The sequence below is a fragment of the Dendrobium catenatum genome, unplaced genomic scaffold (genome assembly GCF_001605985.2).
Source record: "Dendrobium catenatum unplaced genomic scaffold, ASM160598v2 fragScaff_scaffold_1083, whole genome shotgun sequence".
Taxonomy (NCBI): Eukaryota; Viridiplantae; Streptophyta; class Magnoliopsida; order Asparagales; family Orchidaceae; genus Dendrobium; species Dendrobium catenatum.
The window spans coordinates 607,459-628,125 of record NW_021319545.1 but is presented as its reverse complement, the minus strand read 5'-3'; the positions used below and the strand labels follow the sequence as shown (position 1 = coordinate 628,125).

General features: G+C 34.7%; 3 protein-coding genes across 5 annotated transcripts; 1 reads left to right on the top strand and 2 right to left on the bottom strand.

Moving 5' to 3' along the window:
* LOC110102254 (calcium load-activated calcium channel-like) lies at positions 1 to 7,735 on the top strand. Of its 3 annotated transcripts, XR_003701987.1 has the most exons (3): positions 1 to 706; positions 1,508 to 1,634; positions 7,326 to 7,735. XR_003701987.1 is itself a non-coding variant. In XM_020830503.2 (2 exons), the coding sequence occupies exon 1, from the start codon at positions 92 to 94 to the stop codon at positions 698 to 700; it is 609 nt and encodes a 202-aa protein (XP_020686162.1). In that variant the 5' UTR covers positions 2 to 91; the 3' UTR covers positions 701 to 746; positions 7,326 to 7,735. The 3 variants fall into 3 exon arrangements, 2 of the variants coding, with proteins under 2 accessions (XP_020686162.1, XP_020686163.1); XM_020830503.2 differs by lacking the exon at positions 1,508 to 1,634 and having other exon boundaries at positions 2 to 746; XM_020830504.2 differs by lacking the exon at positions 1,508 to 1,634 and having other exon boundaries at positions 3 to 706.
* An 854-nt stretch (positions 7,736 to 8,589) lies between these two features.
* LOC110102248 (trafficking protein particle complex II-specific subunit 120 homolog) lies at positions 8,590 to 15,523 on the bottom strand. The gene is made up of 3 exons (XM_028698427.1): positions 14,623 to 15,523; positions 9,993 to 10,955; positions 8,590 to 8,927 (listed from the first exon to the last, which is right to left on the bottom strand). The coding sequence occupies exons 1-3, from the start codon at positions 15,467 to 15,469 to the stop codon at positions 8,707 to 8,709; spliced, it is 2,031 nt and encodes a 676-aa protein (XP_028554260.1). The 5' UTR covers positions 15,470 to 15,523; the 3' UTR covers positions 8,590 to 8,706.
* Positions 15,524 to 18,115: 2,592 nt separating this feature from the next.
* Positions 18,116 to 18,818, bottom strand: LOC110102255 (cysteine proteinase inhibitor-like). The gene is made up of 2 exons (XM_020830505.2): positions 18,627 to 18,818; positions 18,116 to 18,406 (listed from the first exon to the last, which is right to left on the bottom strand). The coding sequence occupies exons 1-2, from the start codon at positions 18,726 to 18,728 to the stop codon at positions 18,131 to 18,133; spliced, it is 378 nt and encodes a 125-aa protein (XP_020686164.2). The 5' UTR covers positions 18,729 to 18,818; the 3' UTR covers positions 18,116 to 18,130.
* Between the last annotated feature and the right edge of the window lie 1,849 nt (positions 18,819 to 20,667).

Here is a 20,667-nt window from a genome sequence, read left to right as displayed (position 1 = left end):
TGTCGTCGTCCACCTCGAACCCTTTAACTCTTTTTGGACCTCCCCTCTCCCTGAACCGAACTCGACCTAGAAAAGGCATCGATCGCCGGTGATGGCATCGTTTCTCTCATCTTTCAAGTACGCCGACAGCCTTGTGGTCGTCGGCATCTCCATAGGCACGGCATTCTTATGCGAAGGGATCTCATGGATCCTCATCTACCGCACCAATACCTATAAATCCCTCCGGTCTTCCATTGATAAGGCCTCCAAAAAGCTCGAATCCATGAAATCCCCCGCTTCCACCGCTTCCGCTGATGGTGCATCTGCGATCCCCTCCACCGGTCGGCGATCCTCCTCCCGCGTAAAGAAGATGGATCGGGTTGAGAGCAGCCTCAAGGAGTCCACGCGCGACCTCTCCCTCTCGAAGTTTAAGTCTGGATTCGTCGTTGCGGTGGTGCTCTTCGTCATCTTCGGCCTCCTTAATTCCATGTTCGAGGGCCGGGCTGTGGCGAAGCTGCCCTTCTCGCCTGTGTCGTTCGTGCTCAAGATGAGCCATCGTGGGATACGTGGTGATGATCCCACGGATTGTTCTATGGCCTTCCTATATTTTCTCTGCTCGATTAGTATTCGGACTAATCTTCAGAAGTTTTTGGGCTTCGCTCCGCCAAGGGGCGCCGCGGGGGCGGGGCTATTCCCGATGCCAGATACCAAGACTAGTTAACTTGAGGTTTGTAGAACAAACATGAGACTAAGAGTTATTGTTGTAGGTATCTATCCATCTCTTCCTTTGTTGATTCGCTGGCTCAATATTTCATCGTTTTATAGCATTGCAAAAACATATGGGTCACTGATTGATATGATTGAAAATATTTTCTTTATCATGGCTACTTTGGTCAGTTTCTAGGGGGAGCGGGCTTGTTTGCTCAATGTATGTTCTGGTTGTTAGGACGTGCGTTGCAGGTTAAAAATGTGGTCTCTTATATCTGTTCATGTCTATTTGTTGCCTCACGTCGTAAATTTTATGGTTCGTGCTTTTGAACATTTTAAATCTGCATTACTTCTTCACTTGATTTATTACTTTATGATTTTTTAGCAATTAGATTAAGGAAAAATTGTTATTTAACCTGATGAGGCTCATTCTAAGATAAGGGAATACTTTACCTTATAATATACCTTAGTATTATTACTTTGTTTTTATTCCTGCATTCGGGTAGCTCCCACTACCTTATTTCCCTATTTTCTCCAAACCGTACTAAAGGCTACTTTAGTTAGTTATTTCCCTTTCCTGCATTTCTCCTTTCTGCTTTATTACAAGTTGATATATATACTTGTACAGAGGAAAAAAGGAAGATAGAATGATATATACAAATTACTGAAGAACTCAGTTGGTGTTCTTATTGCTTCTTGCATTTCGTTTGCTTGTTCTCTAATTCCTCCACCGATACCCTACATCATAACCCCCTCCATTTTTTTTGTCGTGTGATGTGTATGTTTTGATCATAATGAAGTTTTATTTATATTTTGATAGGAAACATTGAAGAATCGAAGATTTTTTATTGGGAGATCATCATTAGCAACAACAACAATAGGATTTTGGATTGGAACATATGTTTGTGCTTTAGCAGTGACATTCATAACATTGGTTGATTTTAATTGTGAGTATAAGCTGTTTGAACACCTCTGCCATTTGGCATCACATGACTTGTATGCTTTTATTATAATGGAGAAGATACTTTAACTGGAAACATGCAAGGGTTGAAGATTTTTGGATTGTGAGATCATCGGGAGTAACAACAACAAAAATTTTTTGATTGGAAGATTTGTTTTTGGTTTAGAAATGGTGCTATTAACATTGATTGGTTTTAGGGTTATGAATATAGATTATGCATATGCACAAAAATCATTAGGTTCTACTTAATTGTAAGACTTGGTTACCATAGTACAATTTGAGGAAACGCTTGTATGAAATGCCAAATATTGGAAATGAACGTATGATGAGAAAATATTTCAATGGAATTTTAACTAGGAAAGGGGTATCAAAATGCAGCCTACAATGGATAGACTAAGGCTTCATTTGGGACAACTTTTGGTCACTGATTTTTTGTTGATTTCAAGAAAGTTTTGCACAAAAAAGCTGCTTTCGAAAGTAATAAAAAAATTATCCCAAACGAAGCCTAAGTAGAACATGGAAGAATTGCAAGATTATGTCAGCTATTTTTGGCAAGGGGAAGCATCCCATGATGACCTATAAAACTAGTGTAGAAATGTTAGCAAGGAAGGGATTAGAATAATTTAATTTAGTTCGAAGTTATTTGAAAGATTAATCTAAAGAATAATTGGATAACAACTCTAGACTGAATGATTTTTGGAAAATGATGCACATTAAGTTATGCAAAAGTTCCAAAAATGATGCCGTTTGATTCTAAGTGTCTTGCATCATTATTGAACTACTGAATTTGCCCACTGCAATTTTTGGAAAATGATACACATTAAGCTTCTGATTTGCCTATTGAAAATGATGCCGTTTGATTCTAAGTGTCCTTGTTTTCATAGCAAATAGCAAACAGCTTTATATATTTGATCTCAGGTTAATATTTTTTAACATTTAAGGCTACTGGAATGGATAACATGTCTGTTTTCTTCATTGGTTCTTTGTATAGTTTAATTGGTATTTAAACCTTTTTATCTTTTGACAATCATGGGATCCTGAGAGGATGCTGCTGGATTAGTGGTTAGGTTTTCTCCTGGTGATTATTAGCTGTGGCTAAATACATGTGTAAGGTTTCTTGCATTAACCCCCTCTAATCCTACATTGATGGGAGCTTCGTTTATTGGATAAACTGTTTTTTCTGCAACTTTATGAACCTTCTCTTAAGGTATTGATAGACAACCTGTCTTTACTCTTGAGAATATATAATGTAAGAAAATTTACATTTCAAGCATTTTTTTAAAGTTGATTGACTTATAAACAACAATAAACAAACTAAAGTTGGGAGTGTTGTGATAATGTTAGCGTACTTGGTAAAATTATTGTGGCATTGATCTAAATCATCAAGCGGCGAAAGTATACATGTTTTAGTAAACTAATATAATATTAATTAGTAATAGAAATACATTGGCATCAGAAAAGAGGCAACAACGGTTGTTGATCGTTAACTAATAAATGGTTGCTAGTGGGAGCTGGATGATGTCTGCTTTTAGTTTAGCTGGTAATAACAATACTATGATAGAAATTTTATCTTGAAAAATTAGAAATTATAAATTAATGATTTCTGGCTAGGTCTTTCTCTGGGCTTTCATGAATGTAAGCTTCTTAAGGTGGGATCACAGCAGCTTTACCTTAGTTAATACTTCATTGTGGCAATGTGACAAATAGCTGCTTCTTTCCGTAGTAAAAACTTCAAGAAATGCATCATTAGTTGTTTAGGCGTGCTATAATGGTTCAATGAGCTTGCATATCCATTCTTGATGTCTAAATTTCCATCTGTGATATTAAACCAAGTTTTGACACTTCATGGTTGATTATGTTGATGGAATATCTTCCTAAATACTTTTAAGGAGAACTCTTTACTGCGTGAAGAAAATTTACATTCTATTCACGTTCCTTCTGTATAGGTTCTTGGAACTTTTATTTCTCAGTGATCACAAATTGAAAAGCTATTTTTCTCAAAAAATGCCTCCCCTTTTGTCAGAAGCTGAATTTATGATTTTTCTAGTACATTTTTGCTCTGATCAGGAATATCTATATTTTTTGGATTTGTTGGGGTGTAATTCGGCTCATTGGAGTTAATTACTTAGCATTGGACCTAACTGCAGTATTTTTTCTGGTTAAGTTTTTTCCGCAGAAAAAAAAAGCAGGAAAAAAAAACACAATATACGAAAGCAGACTTTATGTCTTCAACAGAGATAACATATCTAGGATTTGAGAATATTTAAATTCAAGTGCTCTATTTTAGTAATGTAGAAATCATTTTTTGCAGAGACTGATTTATTTGAGAATTCACATAACAACTTACTAATGCTTTTAGCATGTGTTGGCTAACAGCTCCAATAGTGAATGAGATGCCAGGCCTAATAAAAATAAAATAAATTAGCTTGTTGAAATTAGGATGAACCAAGAAATTCTCACATTTTCTTAGCTATACTGTAAAACATGACAATTGAGGCAATTGAGGGTTTGAGACTGTTGAGCAATCTTGTAAGAACATAACTAGATGCTTGCCATTTAGACAACTTGATGGTGTTGTTGTTGTTTGAAAGAGATGTATGAAGATGTTGGAGTTTATCAAGAAAATCAATAAGAAAACTATAGGTCTTTAATCATAAGAGATGTTTAGTACCATTAAATTTGATTGCTGTAACGATGGTGGAGGGTTTGGTCTCATGGAAGCCAAGGCGACATGAGGAAAGAGGTACATAGAATCTAAAAGGAATTCAATTCACGAAGAATAATGAACTTGATTTAGTGCGTTCTTATAATCTTTGAAGTCGTCAGATAGGAATTATTCCCATCTTTGTGATCTCATATCTAATTGGCACAAGCAATTAAGAGGCAGAATCAAGCACAAAGTTATGATGCTCGGTGTCACACAAATATCACCTTATCCGAATTTCCCCATGAAACGACAATAAAATTCAATACTTATATTGAAGTAGCGCAACCAAGTCATTGCTCGAGATTCTGTCAAGATTGGTTGAACTGATAGTAGCTTTTCAGAAATTGTGAAAGGACCAGGTTGTTTATTCTTTTTTTATTTTTAAATATTGTGTTATATTATGTGTGAGATATTTTTAAATGAGATGTCCAATGATATTGTTCTCATTAGATCAACTTGTAAATTTGAATATTGCTTCTGATGTGTGACTACAATGCTTTTTATTTTCGAGATATTACTCCCTTGTTATTGTAGGTTGATGGATGCTTTCAGTGGTTATTGGATTCTTTACGATATTCTCTTTGGTTCTTTTATGTTTTATGTATCATTATTGTTATATGTGGGAATTCTCTTTCGTTATAAGCATTGCACGAATTTCTTGTTGCTCTTCAGGGTTTGTAAAGTGAGGTTTATTTGAGGTGGCCTTGTTTTGACTTTTGGCTTATAATGGGGGAATATTGTGTTGTTGAATTATGGGGGATATGATTCTATGAAGTGAACTATGAGGTTTTATTGGAATTTTAATTTTCAAAGCAAAGGTGAAAAATTTCAACCTTAGAGTCTAAAGGTTTTCATTTGAGCAGATCTAAAACCAAATTCATGGAGTTTAATTTTAATAGTAATAAATCTAGTGGGGGGATTGTTACTTTGGGCGATCTAGCCATTAAAAGGAGTACTCATTTTTGATATCTTGGATCTATTGTTTAAACTGATGGTGAAAATTGAAATAGATGGGAATATTATTTGTAGAATTCAAGTTGGATGGTTGAATTTGAGGAATGCATCGGGCCTGTTGTGTGATAGAAAAGTACCCCTCAAACTTAAGGGAAAATTTTATAAGATGGTGGTGAGACCTACAATGCTTTAAGGCGCAGTATGTTGGCCATTAAAAGAGAAGCATAAAATTAAGTTTAAGTGTTGTAGAGATGAGGATGCTCAAATAGATAAGTGACTTTACTCTTACAGACATAATGTAAAACAAGTATATACGTGAAAATGTTGGAGTAACTCCAGCGGCAGATAAGATTAGAAAGAGTCACCTTACATGCTTTGGTCACATAAAATGTCGACCTTTCGATAACTTAATTAGGAGAGTAGATGTGTTATATTTGGCCTATGTTAAGAAAGATAAAGGCGGACAAAAAAAACTTAGTTTGAAAGTATTAGAAATGACATATTTTTATCATATTTAAATAAGAATTTGGCTCTCAATAGGACAGAATAAAGAAAAATGATTCATATGACCAATCCCACATAGTGAGATAAAGGCTTGATGATGTTGTTGTTGTAAAGAAAATGTTGAAATTTGGGTATGTTATGGGATGATCAAATCGAATCTTAGTATTATCTGCAACCAATTAAGCAAATCTTGTACCAATCATGTCTACTAACCTTTGGAAAATGAGTATATAAATAGATGTTATGTGCATGCAAATCAATATCCTTAATTGAATAAAAATTCCTATAAAGTTGGATGTGATTTCTTCGAGTGCAGTAAGTGTGGCATCCTAGTTTCAAAGAAGTCATCTCCTTGTATTGGAGTGAGGCCTGAACTTCTTGCTTTGGTAGCTTCTTGTTTTTCGTATGTAATTACTTTTACTTATTTTGTTACCGTCTTGCTAGTATTATTGATTTGTTTCAATTTGATATAAGCGGGATTCAATTTTTGGTGATTAATTTACAATTTCTTATTGGTTTACATGGTTCAAATATCTTGCTAATTTTTTTTTAGATTTATTTAATTATTCTATTATCATTTATGTTTTAATTCTTACAATTATTATTTGTATTTAGAAAAGAAGCAAGCTTTTAGGTAAGTAGTATTTGGTGATCTTAGATTCCCAAGTCCCCTTGCATAATTTACATTCATTCTAGTTGCATTAGAAAATCCAAATCCTAAAACATTCCACATCAGCTTCCTTTCTGATATTAAGAATATATCATAAAAGGTTGAAGAAGCACTAAAAGACAAGTAGATGGATGGATCGAGTTTAAAAGAATATGCAGGGGTTATCAAAGGTAATGTGAGCAGAAGTTGTGCAGAGTAGATCTACATAAATTAGCTTAGATCCCTCATACAACCCTCCTAATATAGAAGGATTCATGTGAATGGGGTATGAAAATGATGATGATAGCTACGAAACATATTGCTGATTAAGACTTTTTAGATAAAAGCGTAGTTAACTTAGGCTTCGTTTGGGATGGCTTTCTTACTGCTTTTTATATCAGCTTTTTTAGTTAAAAAAATTAATTTTTGCACTAAAAAGCTACTTTAAGATGCAATAAGAAAGCCGTTCCAAACGAAGACTTAAAGTATAATATATTGATTGATAGGCTTTATGCTGCCAAAATTATCGTATTATTTGATCATCTATTTTTAAGTTGGTAGATCTAGTTAGTGCATTTAAGTGAAAGGCATTATATTTGCATTTTTCTTATAAATGAGGCACTACTGCAAATGTAATCCAAATGTGGTAGAACTCAGGTTGTCAAAATGCTTCTGTGCCGATGCCGAACGTTGTTCAGAGACCAACCAAAATGCGCCACATCACCCTATGCTCAGTACCGCTGATATGGCGCATTCAGGTTGGTCTCCGGATGGCGTTTTGCATCCGGTCTCCGCACAGAATAATTTCTCAATTACACGAGTATTATAATATAACGATGTGCTTGTTTGTTTGCTACTTGCAGGCTCTTCTGCGTATTTTAAGGGAGGGCGCGAATCACCATTCAAAGAGAGTTCATCCAATCCAATTCGTAATTTTGATATACCGATGAAATTCCTATCAAATACTCAATATTTTTACCATAATCTTTTAAACCCCTCTCTATTTTAAGATGTAGAATAAGTGTATTGCTTAATATTAGCAAACCTCTAACAAAATTACAGATTCACTACAGAACCCACCTGCAGGAAGCTCACTTCTTGCCTATCTTGATCATGTTAACTATCCTGCTTAAGCTTTCGTTACTTTTAAGGTTTGACCGTCAGTTTATTTGTGCAATGATTAGTAATTGTTTCTGCATCTTTATGTTGTATCGATTGCGTCCGCATTGTTCGCACATTTTCTCCATAAAGGATTGTTTATTTCTTCTTTCTATGGAGCGATCCATATGTTTTTATTGTATTATTTGAAATGGAATGATCTCTTTCATGATAAATTGGCACTTTGTGCTCAGTTTAATTTGTAGAATTGAATTTAAATTTGAGTTCGAGTACTAAGTTATTGCTTGCAGTGCTTGGATTTACGGGTGTTAGTGAAGCCGACTCAGTGAGCCAGCTCAAGCTCATAAATATTTTGCTCATGCAAATTTTGAGCTAGTTTAAACTTGACTCGTAAATTTTTAAGCTAGCTCGTTTAAAAATATTAATGTAAATTATATTATAACTTAATATTTTAAATGTAAAGTCAAAATATTTAAAAAAACATATTCCATTTTTTATAATAAATAATTAATTATTATTGCACGTGTAGTTTTTTATTCTTTTTATCATTTTATTGTAAGATTAAAACTCAAGTTTGCACTTGATTAATTAACCAAGCTTAAGCTCATCAACTCAAACTCAACTCATTTGGATTTGGACACCTAGTTGGGTTGATATATTTCCTAGAAAAGGGAAAAAATTATTTTTCATTAATACCTTTCGATTAAATAATTATTCTCATCAGGCCAATACAGCCAGCTATCGAATCTTATTGCATCTCCATATTTCTTTCTTGTTACTTTTATGTATCATCTATTTAATTTTCTTTTTCTTATATAAAAGTACAATGCATTTTTTAAGTAGCAAGAGAAATAAAGTTGCAATATATTTATCATATTTCAAGTAAAATGAATCTCATAATGATTATATTTATTAATTATTTTAACTTCATGCTTAAGTTTAAACAGACAAACAGTGTTAAATATAACGTCAAAACTGATCTAAAAAAAACAGAAAAAACAAAACAAGTAACAAGAGCTAACACCGAAAATTAAAAATTAAAAAAAAAAAGGAACCAAAGAGTTATTATCACAATATTCATTTACAATAGCAAGCAGAGGCAGTATATATAAGTGCAAGAATACCTTAAGCAGTTCCGGTGACACTGATTCTGAAAGGGGAGCCACGGCAGAAAATAGGGTCATCTGCTGAATCAGTTCTTGCTCGAGCACGAAGCACATCGTTTGGATCATCTATTACAGCGGCAGCCAGCAGAGTGTACTCTCCTGGCACCAGAAAATAGAGTGAAAAAGGATGCGCCACCTCCTCAAGGGGAGGGATCTCCAAGCTTATTCCAGTTAGAATACCTGGACAGAAATAAAAGCCATGAAAGAGTAAAAGATCGAATTTGGTACAAATCTTGTCTTTCATAGTTTTATGGACTCTGATGCCACCTTTTTTGTTACTTTTACAACTTTTTTATGATAAGTTTTTCACAACCAGAACTCTGCTAGAAAATTAAAGTTATAATAAAGCGATTCGTTCGAGTTATTTTGAGAAAAAAACTCTTCAGAACCTGATTTGCTGTTGTGCAGCAATTATAACAAAGCTACTATCCAACTTTATCTATAGGGAATAAGGTTTAGTTTGGGACAATTTTTTTGTTGATTTCTAAAACAGTTTTATAGTACAAAAATTTCTTGAATTAGAAACTTTATATTAGAAAGCTGTTTTAGGAAGCTGTCTCAAACGAAGCCTAAGTATATAAGCCTGTTTTTTTTTTTTTTTACCCAAAACAATAACATTACTAATTTTATATAGTCCCAAATGGGCCCTAAGCATGCCCGCCTATGCAGTCTACAAACAGTGTATCCGAAACCAATTAGGAAAATAAGGGAAACCACAATTGCCCATACTACAACAACAACAACACCAAGCCTTTGTCCCACTACATGGGGTCGGCTACATGAATCCTTTTTCTTCATTGTGTCATGTTAAAAGTCAAATTCTCATTTAAATCTAATAAAAAAGATAATTTCTAATATTTTCTAATCAAGTCTTTTTAGGTCTACCTCTACCTTTTTTAACATAAGTCAAATCTAATACCCTATTTTCCTAACCGGATCATCGGAAGACCGTCGTCTTATGTGACCAAACCCCATCTAAGGCGACTCTCTCTAATCTTATCTTCTACCGGAGCTACTCCAACCTTTTCATGTATATGCTCATTTCGTATCCTATCTGTAAGGGTAAAGCCACTCATACAATTGCCAATGTATGAGAAAAAAGGTTGGATGGCCTAATAAGCCTGCATGAAAGAAGCTAATCCTCGCATCGACAAATCTAGCGAAATGGAGGTCAGAAGCTAGACTAACGGTTATGAGACGATGAATACAACAGTTTGCTGTAAATCAAAATCTGTATAGGCTTACCAGCCCATAGAACGGTGGCATTATTCCCGTCAATGCAATTATCCCCAGCCACATCTCTGCAAGTTAAACTGAGGCTCATTCGGATTAACTCCCTTGTGTTATTGCGAATTAGAACTTCTAAGTCAATCATCTCATGAGCTGAGATAGAACTCCGGTACATTACTTTTATCGCATCACCGTTCACTTTTGTTGCATCATCAATATTATCTGTTCTGGATCTTCTATTCATTAACCTGAATACAAATGTTAAAGGATCTGGAAGTAAAATATCCATTACTGACATCTGCAAAGCTGCTTGAACAGCATCCTTAATGTTCAACTCCCCAGAACTATTCCGCCCAGATTGCCATCTAACTTTTATTTTTGAAACCAAGTTGGAAATAGAAGCAGCTAATTCAGCCTTGGAATTCCTCTCTGTAGAACTTGGAGATTTACTTATAAGAGCATCATTAGCCAGAAGATTCAGATTCTTTGCAAACAAGGAATTGTCCAGAATGGGCAATTTAAAGTGTTCGAGTGGTATCAAAACGCGCGCGGAGCAGTCGTGGTCAATTCTAGTCTTTGGGCACCCAAATTCAGCAGTGTCATGATCGACAGCTGCGAGATTGTTATCATTCATGGAAATGTCTAGTTGGATAGAAACATTAACATCAAACACGACATCGGTCGGATTTGATAACTCGAGCTCGAGAAGCCGCAGCTCCCAACTTCCCCTGTATGGATCAATCTTAACCAAGCTATCAATTCTACTAAATACAGTGATCTCTTCAGAACTATTATCATTAAGGGAAACTGGCTGTGGAGGGGTTTCACTGATACGTGCAGGAATTTCCATTGAAAGTAAGCGAGCCTTTACAAAACGCAATCCTTGTACAACACAAATATGCAATGGAACAACCAAGCGCCTTCCTGGTGATACAGAAGCTTCACTGGAATTCAAGTCATCTGTATTTGACATCGGCCCTGATAAGAAAATGGAGAGATAATGGGTCAACATTTTGCCTATCATTTATAATTAATCCTTTCATGCATAAATCACTTAACATTAAACCTAAATTTTATCTTAAAAGGCACACAAAGCAAGAGATAGTAGATACTCGGTTAAAGAAGATTTGCAATCAAATAAACATTTCGGCCATTGTGATCATTAATTTTATCCTAAATATTTGGTGTAAATCTTAAGAATCTTCGTTCTCCAATAGGTATTCTTTAATTGAGATTTATTTGAGATTTTAAAACTACATTCTGTAGGACTTTTTGCACATATTATCTATGTTATTTAGATTAAAAAAAAAAATCTATGTTATTTAGCCTATTCCATTTCCTTTGCAATCCTTCCACATCAATTAATCTACTAATCTTATTGGAGCATCTTGTAAAACATGAACAATAACCATCATATCAACCAGAAAAAATGTGCAGCTCAATTAATAATTGGTACATTTTCGTCTGTTATCATAGGCAAAAACCATTCAAATATATTACTAAAGTTTAGCAGCATATTTATTTACATGAGATAAAATCTCTAGCACTAAAGATTTAAAGTCAAATTTGTTGATCTGTTTTATTAAAAAAAAAAAGGTCAAAACAAATAAAAAAAATCCTCTGCCTAACCCTTCCAATGCCTACTTTCCATAATAGCTGCATACCCCAAGGCTCCCACTTATCCCATGATTCTCACTAATTCCCTGACAGTCCATCGCACCCACATCCTCTCTCGTTCTCTCGTCTTCGGTTAACCTTCCCTGCTCCGACCGAACTTCGTGAAACCCACAACAACAAAGAGTGAAGAAGTCACATATGAATTTGCTGGAGGAAGATATCAACGGGATTGCTGACTCAATCTCTTCAATGTGTTTCATTATGCGTGGATAAGATGAAGAGTAGATGTCCATAGAGAAGAAATTGTTTAAGGAGAAGAAGAAGCTTCACGAGGATAATGAATTCTTCGAAAGGATTGGAAGTCAGGAACAAGGCCAACATTGACCTTGTATCATCATCTATCGTTCCACTCTGGATCCTTGTCTCAAAGAGTTTAATAACTACCAATCATTTCTTTATCTTGATTCAATTTTGCCCTGAGCCCTATTAGGGCTTCCAAAATAAAGAAATGGTCTCAATAATGCCTTCCAGCAGTTTAGTGGTATGTGAACGAGAAAGCACAAAGTAGGAGAAGCTGCTTGAGTTGCGTAAAAAAAAAAAGCATGGTCATATAACTCAAGGAAATGAGGGAGTTTGTTGGTGGTTAAAGAAGTCATCAAATGAACATCAAACTCAATATTATTTGTTGCTACTTTGTATAGCAACATTTCCCTGTAACCTATAGCGGGGGTCTTGGTGATGTGGAGATGAAAACTCTCTCGCAGCATGTTTGTGAAGATAAAGAGACAAAAATTTTAACTTTAAATGTGGACTTGCGTTTCCAACAGCTTTGATGTGAAAAAAGTCAACCTCTCAAAATGAAGCGGCTTGATTTGGATTTATTTGATGCATTTCAAAGAAGCCTAAGTCTGAGGTTACGAAGGAGTGGGGTAAAAGTGAATGGGAGAATGTGCTCAATTTGCCTCGTTGTTGTCATTGTCTTGCTTGAGAAGGTATTAAAAAATGCGACCTTCAAAGTCCTCCAAAAATTTCAAATACGACAAGTTCAGGCGACTAGCACGGTTTTCTTAATGTTGTGGGAGAAACTTGTAGGTGGCCCTTACAACACAGTGGTTAAGCCCTGTGCGCACTTTTCTTAGCATGAGGAACAAATTCAAATATAAGTATCAGTACGCGTCATTCTTGGTGTTGCAAGAAAACATTGCAAGTTATAAATAGGTATACAAATACCCATTCACAACTTTCCTAGTGTGGTGCGTAGAAGACCTCAGGTCGCAATGTTTTACGACACAAACCCTGCATATCCTTATTGGTGTGGTGGGAAGACCTAGCACTCGAAGATATCCCACATAAAGGAAAGATGCCAGGAGACCATCAAAATACATAATAAACATGACTTGCATATAACTTAAAAAGAACAAAATAAAAAAAAGGATGTTGGACTGTATAGGTTACATGATAGATAAAATGAACAAAAAAAAATAGCAATATAAAAATTAAAATTAAAATTATGCAGCAACCATTAAAGGCAAACTGAACATACAGGTGACATGCAAGGAACTTAAAAGCCCAATTGCAAGTACAAAACCACTCACTATTATTAAGAACACTCTTGAACACTTGGAACCGTTGCAAAGAATACTCGGTGAACTGAATTTGAAATAAAAATGAAATATGATGAGCTCTTGTTTGTAGATTGAAATGTTGGTTAAAGAATATATTTGTAAAACGAGGTGCTATTGAGGAAGAATATACCTTACTTGCAACATATTTAATACTAAAATGCTCCGTATCAAGTTCACTAACAGGTGAAGATCAAGGTAATAATAATGATAAAAATTGAAAATCACTAAAATACCAACTTGAATTCAAAGTGGTCCGAATTAATTTGAGACAAGTATCAAATCACACACTAAATTCAATTTATTATTAAGTTAATTTCGAGTTAGGATTGGTCCCCTTGAAAAGCTAACTTGCATATAAACTATTTATATAGATAGATGGATATCACAATTTCTAAACATTTTTTTTTTCATTGCTTCAATGGTTTATACTGTCTTATTGTGTGTTAAAATGAGTGGTGGTGGTTCACTTGCCTACTTACACACCATTTTTTTTTTGGCTTAAGCATTTTGTGCTTGATACATTGGATCACCATCTTTTAGATCCAATGCCAAAATTTCTTATTATGTACATGAATTGAGTCTCCATCTTTGTCTTCCTCAATTTTTTTCAAGCATCATGCAGTGGGTCCTAGAGAGGGTTATGAGCAACTTGTCCGAGGTAAGGTTGCAATCAAAGAGATGTAGTCATCGTGATAGGCGAGGATCGTGAATGACATGCTCTTGATGAGGGTAGATAGCTGAGAGTAGTGAGGCATATGAGTCATGGGCAATGAAGGTCTTGATTCCAGTACAAAAGTCCATAAAACAGCCAACAAGGACATTGAAGGAGGTGATTGCCAGAGAAGAGACTCACAAGGGGAGGACTTGCAATCTACCAAGGTGATGATTCCTTACAGAGGAGCAAGTCCTCATGGTGGCAGTTGAAGACTTTGAAAGAGATGTTTTCGACGAGGGTGGAAGAGTTGCAGGCAACTGAGGCAATGATGGAAGTGCACAAGAGTTAGTCTGCAACTTATTTCAAATCCAAAGTTTTTCTTTAACTATTTTGAGTCTATTTTAAGTTATCTCTGAAAAGATTTTGAGTCAACTAGAAGTTGGATGGATTTCAAGTTGAGCTAGAGCTGAGCATTTATTTTTTATTTCAAAATCAATTTCAGCTTAACTAGCTCAAACTCTCTCAAAATCACCATATATGAAGCAAAATAATAATAATAACTGAATTAATTCAACAAAGTACTTGGCAATTACTTAACAAATCAGCAGAAAGTTTTTCCATTAAATGTATTATGCGAATAACAAAATAACTCTAGCAATGGGTCATTATTAATAAGAAGGGTGGATAGCATAAACACGATTCAGAAAAACTAGTGCGTTATACAAAGAATAAGTACACTATACATTACCAGCATAGTGGATAACTAAGAAAGGATTGCTTCCTTCCTTTGATACACCCCTCATAATTCCAGAAGTGCTCTTGCTAGGATCATGATCAGGATCTGCCAAGCTAAGCTTCCATGCTTTTATAATCACTGTGAGGATCACCTCTGCACCAGGTTTCAAAGGTAGGGCTGAATTTAAAGTTTCATGCGCAATAGACATAACAGAATTTTGATTTTTCCCTGACAATGATATATGTGCTTGTTCAATTGGCACTGTTCCAGCATTTGTTAGTCGAATCCGAATATCACGAATTTCACCTTCATACAAAATTGTTGTACCATCGCCCCCTACCACATAAGAAACCAGTAGTGGCAAGGGTGGTACCACTGAAATAGTTGGGACAGTAACATTTTTCAATTTTACAGATCCACAGCATCTGAAAGGATCAGAAAGAACAAGGCCTTGTGCTGCTCCAAGAAGCAAATTATCAACATCTCTGAAAAGATGCTCTGTGATAACGCCAAAACAATGCACAATGCATCCAGGAATTGTAACAGGACCTATCTTTGTTGGAATTCCTGACAACAAAATAACCTTGGCCGTGTTTGGTGGAAGATTTACACTTACAGGAAAAGCATCAAAGTTCCCAGAATGAATGCAAAGATAGATGCTCTCAACCATTAACTCAAAGGCACAGGGATTAGCCAATTCCACAAGAACTTGAACCGGTTCCCCAACAATCCATGTTAACTCCTGCTTATTACTGTCAGTTGTACCACCCTTGCTGAAAGGTGTGTAAATAAATGGGCCTGAAGGAGCAGAATCAGTCCACCAATCCTTTTTAGCTGGGTCCCTCTTAATTATCTCCATTTGGGAGGGATGAATTCGAAAGGAATGCAACCTGGAGGAAACAATAAGCAAGGTTTAGTACAAAAGTAGTGCCACATCGTAATAGCTTGCAGTATGTTCCATTGTGTTGCAACTACAAAAAAGTACCTTATTAAACTATAAACAAAATGAGCATACACAATCATCAGCAAATCTAAATCTGCAAATGCTAGAAATAAATTATATGAAGTCCAAGAATAATTAAACCCATAGCTAATAAAACAAATTTACTTAATAAACAAATTAAAAGGAGAAGAGAATGCATCAATACTGATCTTTATCATGCTAACTAATAATTAAGGTTGAGTCACGGTAATATGATTTCAAATATTGCAGTAATATGAATCAATGTGAAGTGTGATTTTAATCATCAGGCAGTCGACACAGTTAAAGCACAAGTAAATATCAGAGTATAAGGAAGTTCTAATGCAGGATCATAAAGTAGTTATAAGTTTGGAAGTGCATTAGTTCTGTTTATATGTTTTTATAATCTTGCTTAGCTTAAATGCTCAATCTTGTTGCCCAAGTGCCCCAGACATTTTTTCAACTTATGTTCATTTACGATCAAACTTAATTAACTTACAGCATAGCTGGTTTCACAAGAATTGCATAATCAATGAATAAGATGCAAGCGTTACATAACACTCTATATAAAAGTGTCTTATGTTCCTTTTGGCAAGTAAATTTTCCCATTGCTCCATCAATTTTATGGATCAAAATCAGATTTGAAGCTTTTCTGATGAAAGTTAAATAAACGAGCCATTATTCCCTCCTTTATATCTTGTTTTATCTACGTGGTGATTTGCATTGCAAAATATATCTATTCTTGCATCAATAATACTGAGTGATGATAGCCACAGCAGCCCAACATAATAATTGAATATAAAATTAAAGGAAACAGGAGCTAGAAAAAGGTATTAAAAGGAAATTGCAGACAATAACAGCTACTGAAACGAGGCAGAAGAAACGCAAGGAATATTATTATAAAGGTAGAATGAATGTATCACCCATTACTGCAGGTATTGAATCAGAAACTTAACTCAATCTTCTTATTCTAATTCAGTTTGGTTCTATTGTTGGAGGAGATCAATTTGGATAAAACTAAAGCATGTAAGTACAGTTATTAGATATGCATCAAGCTGATCTAACAAAAAATATAAAGACATATAAAGCATATTTAAGGATAAAAAAGTTTAAACTCTGTTGCAAACTTGTAACATCAAACATTGCATGATCACCTAAAGTCATGTAATGCATTTTTATCCATAACAAGTTTATGCCCTGTCGCTAAATTGTAACGCCAAACAATTTACAAGCGCTCATAAAAGGCATGCAATGCATATTTACGCATAGCAAGCTTATTATCTGTTGCTAACTCGTAACATCAAACTAAATAGTAAGAAAATTCTTCATGTATCTTCAGATCACAGAAACACAGAAACACTAACCAACTCAACTTCATCATCACTATAAGAATGGCATGCTAAATCTTTGTACCACAATTTATGATGGTAAAACAAGCAAAGTTTTGCATGTTTTTATTTTTCATTCAGTAGGATGAAACTTGCAAGACCTATAGATAGAAGGATACTTGCACTTGGGTCCATTCTTCAAGATCTTGAATCTCCCCAACATTATCTAAAGCTTCAAAAGCAGTATCAAATCTCGAATCAAAGTGCCATTACCTCTCCACATTTATATACTCCAACAAATCCTCATGATGAGGACATCAACAAGAGATTCTAGTGCATTTATCAAAGGAGGCAACGGAGATCGACGACTACGATCAGGAGCCTATATCTTTGACACATTTTATGTATTAGTTTATTTTTATTTCAGTTTTTATTATTTTACCCTTATGGGTGGTTATTTGAAGTTGCAACCCTCAGGGCATTTTAGTCATTGGTTTTTTTTTTATGTTGAGGCCTATATATAGGTCATCTCTATTGTATTTGGATGATGATGATAATGGAACTTGAGTTGCAAAATTCGGAATCCAGGAAAACAGCCCAAAAACAGTGGAAAAATAGAAGATTTCTTGGATGAAAACACTCACAAACACTTCGATTACTTAAATATCAAAAGACTTACAAGTTTCCACGGATACAATGCTCTCAATTCGAGAAGAGAAGCTTTCTCCCAAGCCCTAGATTAGAAAAACCTAAAACAGCCACCAAAACAAGATCCCTCCAAAACAAACCTTAACTCCCCTTTAACCCTCACATGATCCCCCCAAAATACCCTAATTACCCCTAGGGCAAACAAAACAAACTCCCTCTTACATTTGGTGGGCCCCTTGGGCCCACCTGACTCCTCCCTCTCCTTCGGCCGAACGCCCAGGCGGGGGTTTTCTCCGCCTGCAGTAGGCGAGAACCGGCCCCTTGTGGGCCGGTGCTGGGACGAGAGGTACAGGCATGATAAAGATCAACAGTATTTTCACCCTATTTCTCAGAACCAAAAAAGTGCATGAAAACTAGTTAATTCAATTCCTTTCACCATTTCGTTTCCCTTCTTTTGATTCCTTCAAACCAAACAGGGAGAACTAATGAAGGGACAATCTCATCATAAAAAAACTCTTACGATACAGGGATTAGCGAAAAAAAAAAAATCAGTATGAAATGATGAAGCGCTCCCAAAAAAACATTACAGAAATGACAGAAACCTAAATGAGAAAAAAAGGCATTCTTCATTACCTCGCTTGGCACCAAGGTCAGCCGAGGTGAAGCTGGCCGATTCTCCATCCCCAGTATGCTTGAATTCCTGCAGCTCCTTATGATTAAGCCATGGTTTCGTGCACACCTTTGCCTCGTAGAGCTTTTTAATCCCGGCATCTATCGCCTCCAAAGTGAGATGATAAAGAGTTCCCGCTACCACCTGCTCCTTGGCCTTCACCACACGAGCAAACTCCAGCAGAGCATTCTGCAACAACAAATCACCCCCAAGACGTCAAACCAAACCCTAGAAATTACAAACCCTAAAAAAACAAAAACATCGATCCAAGACCTACAGATCTCGACTATATCATAAGAAAATTCCGGATCAGAAAAAACTGCGAGGCGACCAGTTGAAAAAAAGTAATCCGAAGGGACAAAGAAATGCTTTTTATTAAAAAAAAAAAATTCCAAGAAAATAGACCGACCTCCTTCTTGTTGTGCTCGTGGACAGCGAAGCGGGCAAGCTCCTCGATCTCAACGCTGTTCTGATTATTCTCCACATCACGAACACCTCCCAGAGTAGCCATGGCGATCACTTGATCCTCGTCCCCTACGCCTTGGTGTAAACCGATTGCGAGAGCAAAAGAAGAAAAAAAGCACAAAAGAAAAACAACAGAACAATTCCCCAATGCACCCATTGCCTTCCCTTTATTCCTACTCAGCCCCTTATGTGTCTCTCTCTTCTTATCTCGCTGAGCTCTGTCTTAACCGCCATTCCCACAACTTTTTGCCAGCGGTTGTGAAGGAAGGCGGTCCTGCGGCCACGTGTCCAACACATGTGAACAATCTAACGGCTAGTTTCGGGCCTTTACTAGCGGATGTTCGTTGCTTATACAATACTTAGCTTAGGGTGCAAGCATGAATATTTAATGTCCCATTTATTTATTTATTTACGCAATTGAGAACTAAAGCTTAAAATTATTATAAATAAATATTTATTATATATGCAGCCCCTCATCTAAGAAAAAGGACCTCTGGCAAATCTAATAGTAAAATTCAATATGATAATCATCTTGATATATTAATTAATCAATTAAAAGTCTTTGGATTTGAATATTGTGTATATAATATATGTATGAATTTATCTTAATTATTTCAAAATAATAATAATAAAGTCCAACAGCTAAGATTTTATTTGGGACGACTTTTTATTGCTTATTAAAGCAGAATTTTAGTATAAAAAATTTAATTTTTTAACTAAAATTTTGTTTTAAAAAGCAATAAAAAAGTTGTCCCAAATGAAGCTTAAGACTTGCCGCTAAAGCCAAGAATATGATGAGAAGAATAAAGTAAAAGATAAAGGGAAGTGGGAAATTAGACCGCAACTCATCTAGATATGTTAGTTGGTTAGAAGTTTAGACTATTAATTAGAATTTTTTAAATTTGAAGTTTATATATGTGATATGTATTTGAATTTAAGTTTAATTTGTTCAATAATTAAAAAAAATTAATTATGTACTTTTGAGATAAAAGTAATCAGATATAACATTCAATTTTTCGTTTTTATATTTTGAGGACAATTATTTTAGTAAATAAAAAGTTAATCTCACTCTAAATTAAACTGTTAACAACTCTGATAGCTAATTCTCTTATGTTATATGCATGTCTTTGTTGATAGTTTTTCTTCATACTTTACTTTTACTGAATTTTTTAATAAAATTTATTGTTTTTTCACCCTCTTTTTTAACTTAATTATTTATGTATGTGATATAAGAAAAAAGTATTAGGACAATCAAGATTGATCTTTATTAACTTATATCAAGTTAATTTTTTTCTTATGAAATAATAATAAATAAAATAATTATATAAAAAATATTATTGGAAATAAATAAAATGAAAAATGAGAATTAGTGTTTGAATATTTTGACTTAAAATTTGATCAAAATAAATTTAAATTCTTTAGAGTAGCTCTAGTGGAGTGTAATTTTAATAGTAATGGATCTAGTGAGGGGATTGTGATTTTGAGCGATCAAGTCATTAATAAGTTTATTCATTTTAAATACTTGAGTATATTATTCAGAGTAATGGTGAAATAGATGGAAATATTATTAGTAGAATTCAAGTTGGATAGTTGAAGTGGAGGAATTCTTCAGGTTTGTTGTATGATAGAAAATTATAACTAAAATTTAAAGATTAGGAGATTTTCATATTGGATTTAGCTTATAATAGAGCTTTTTTAGAGGATATTTGATAGTAAGATGAAATAGTCTTATAGTTTTGGATTACATAAATTTTTGGAGTGCTGAATTCTGAAAAATATTTTGTTATTTGTTTATTAATATTAAAATTAGTATCAAATCCAGAGAATTGTTTGCATGCAAGATGATCTATTAAATCCTTAATTCCTATCAAATTTCTTAAATCTTGTTCTTGTTAGGATTTATTAAATCCAGGATTTAAGTTTTAATTTAACTACTGGATTATTTATATATTTTATCAAACTGTTTGGCTAAATTTATCATTAAT

Bases quoted from the DNA above. Each gene is read 5' to 3' on its own strand.
- LOC110102248 (XM_028698427.1), bottom strand. From the start codon at position 15,469: ATGGAGATAATTAAGAGGGACCCAGCTAAAAAGGATTGGTGGACTGAT. The intron at 10,956-14,622 runs GTAATGTATAGT...TTTTCTTATCAG, and splicing joins CTTAGTTATCCACTATGCTG to GGCCGATGTCAAATACAGAT. The intron at 8,928-9,992 runs GTAAGCCTATAC...ATTTCTGTCCAG, and splicing joins TGCCACCGTTCTATGGGCTG to GTATTCTAACTGGAATAAGC.
- LOC110102255 (XM_020830505.2), bottom strand. From the start codon at position 18,728: ATGGCTACTCTGGGAGGTGTTCGTGATGTGGAGAATAATCAGAACAGC. The intron at 18,407-18,626 runs GTCGGTCTATTT...TTGTTGTTGCAG, and splicing joins ACGAGCACAACAAGAAGGAG to AATGCTCTGCTGGAGTTTGC.
- LOC110102254 (XM_020830503.2), top strand. From the start codon at position 92: ATGGCATCGTTTCTCTCATCTTTCAAGTACGCCGACAGCCTTGTGGTC.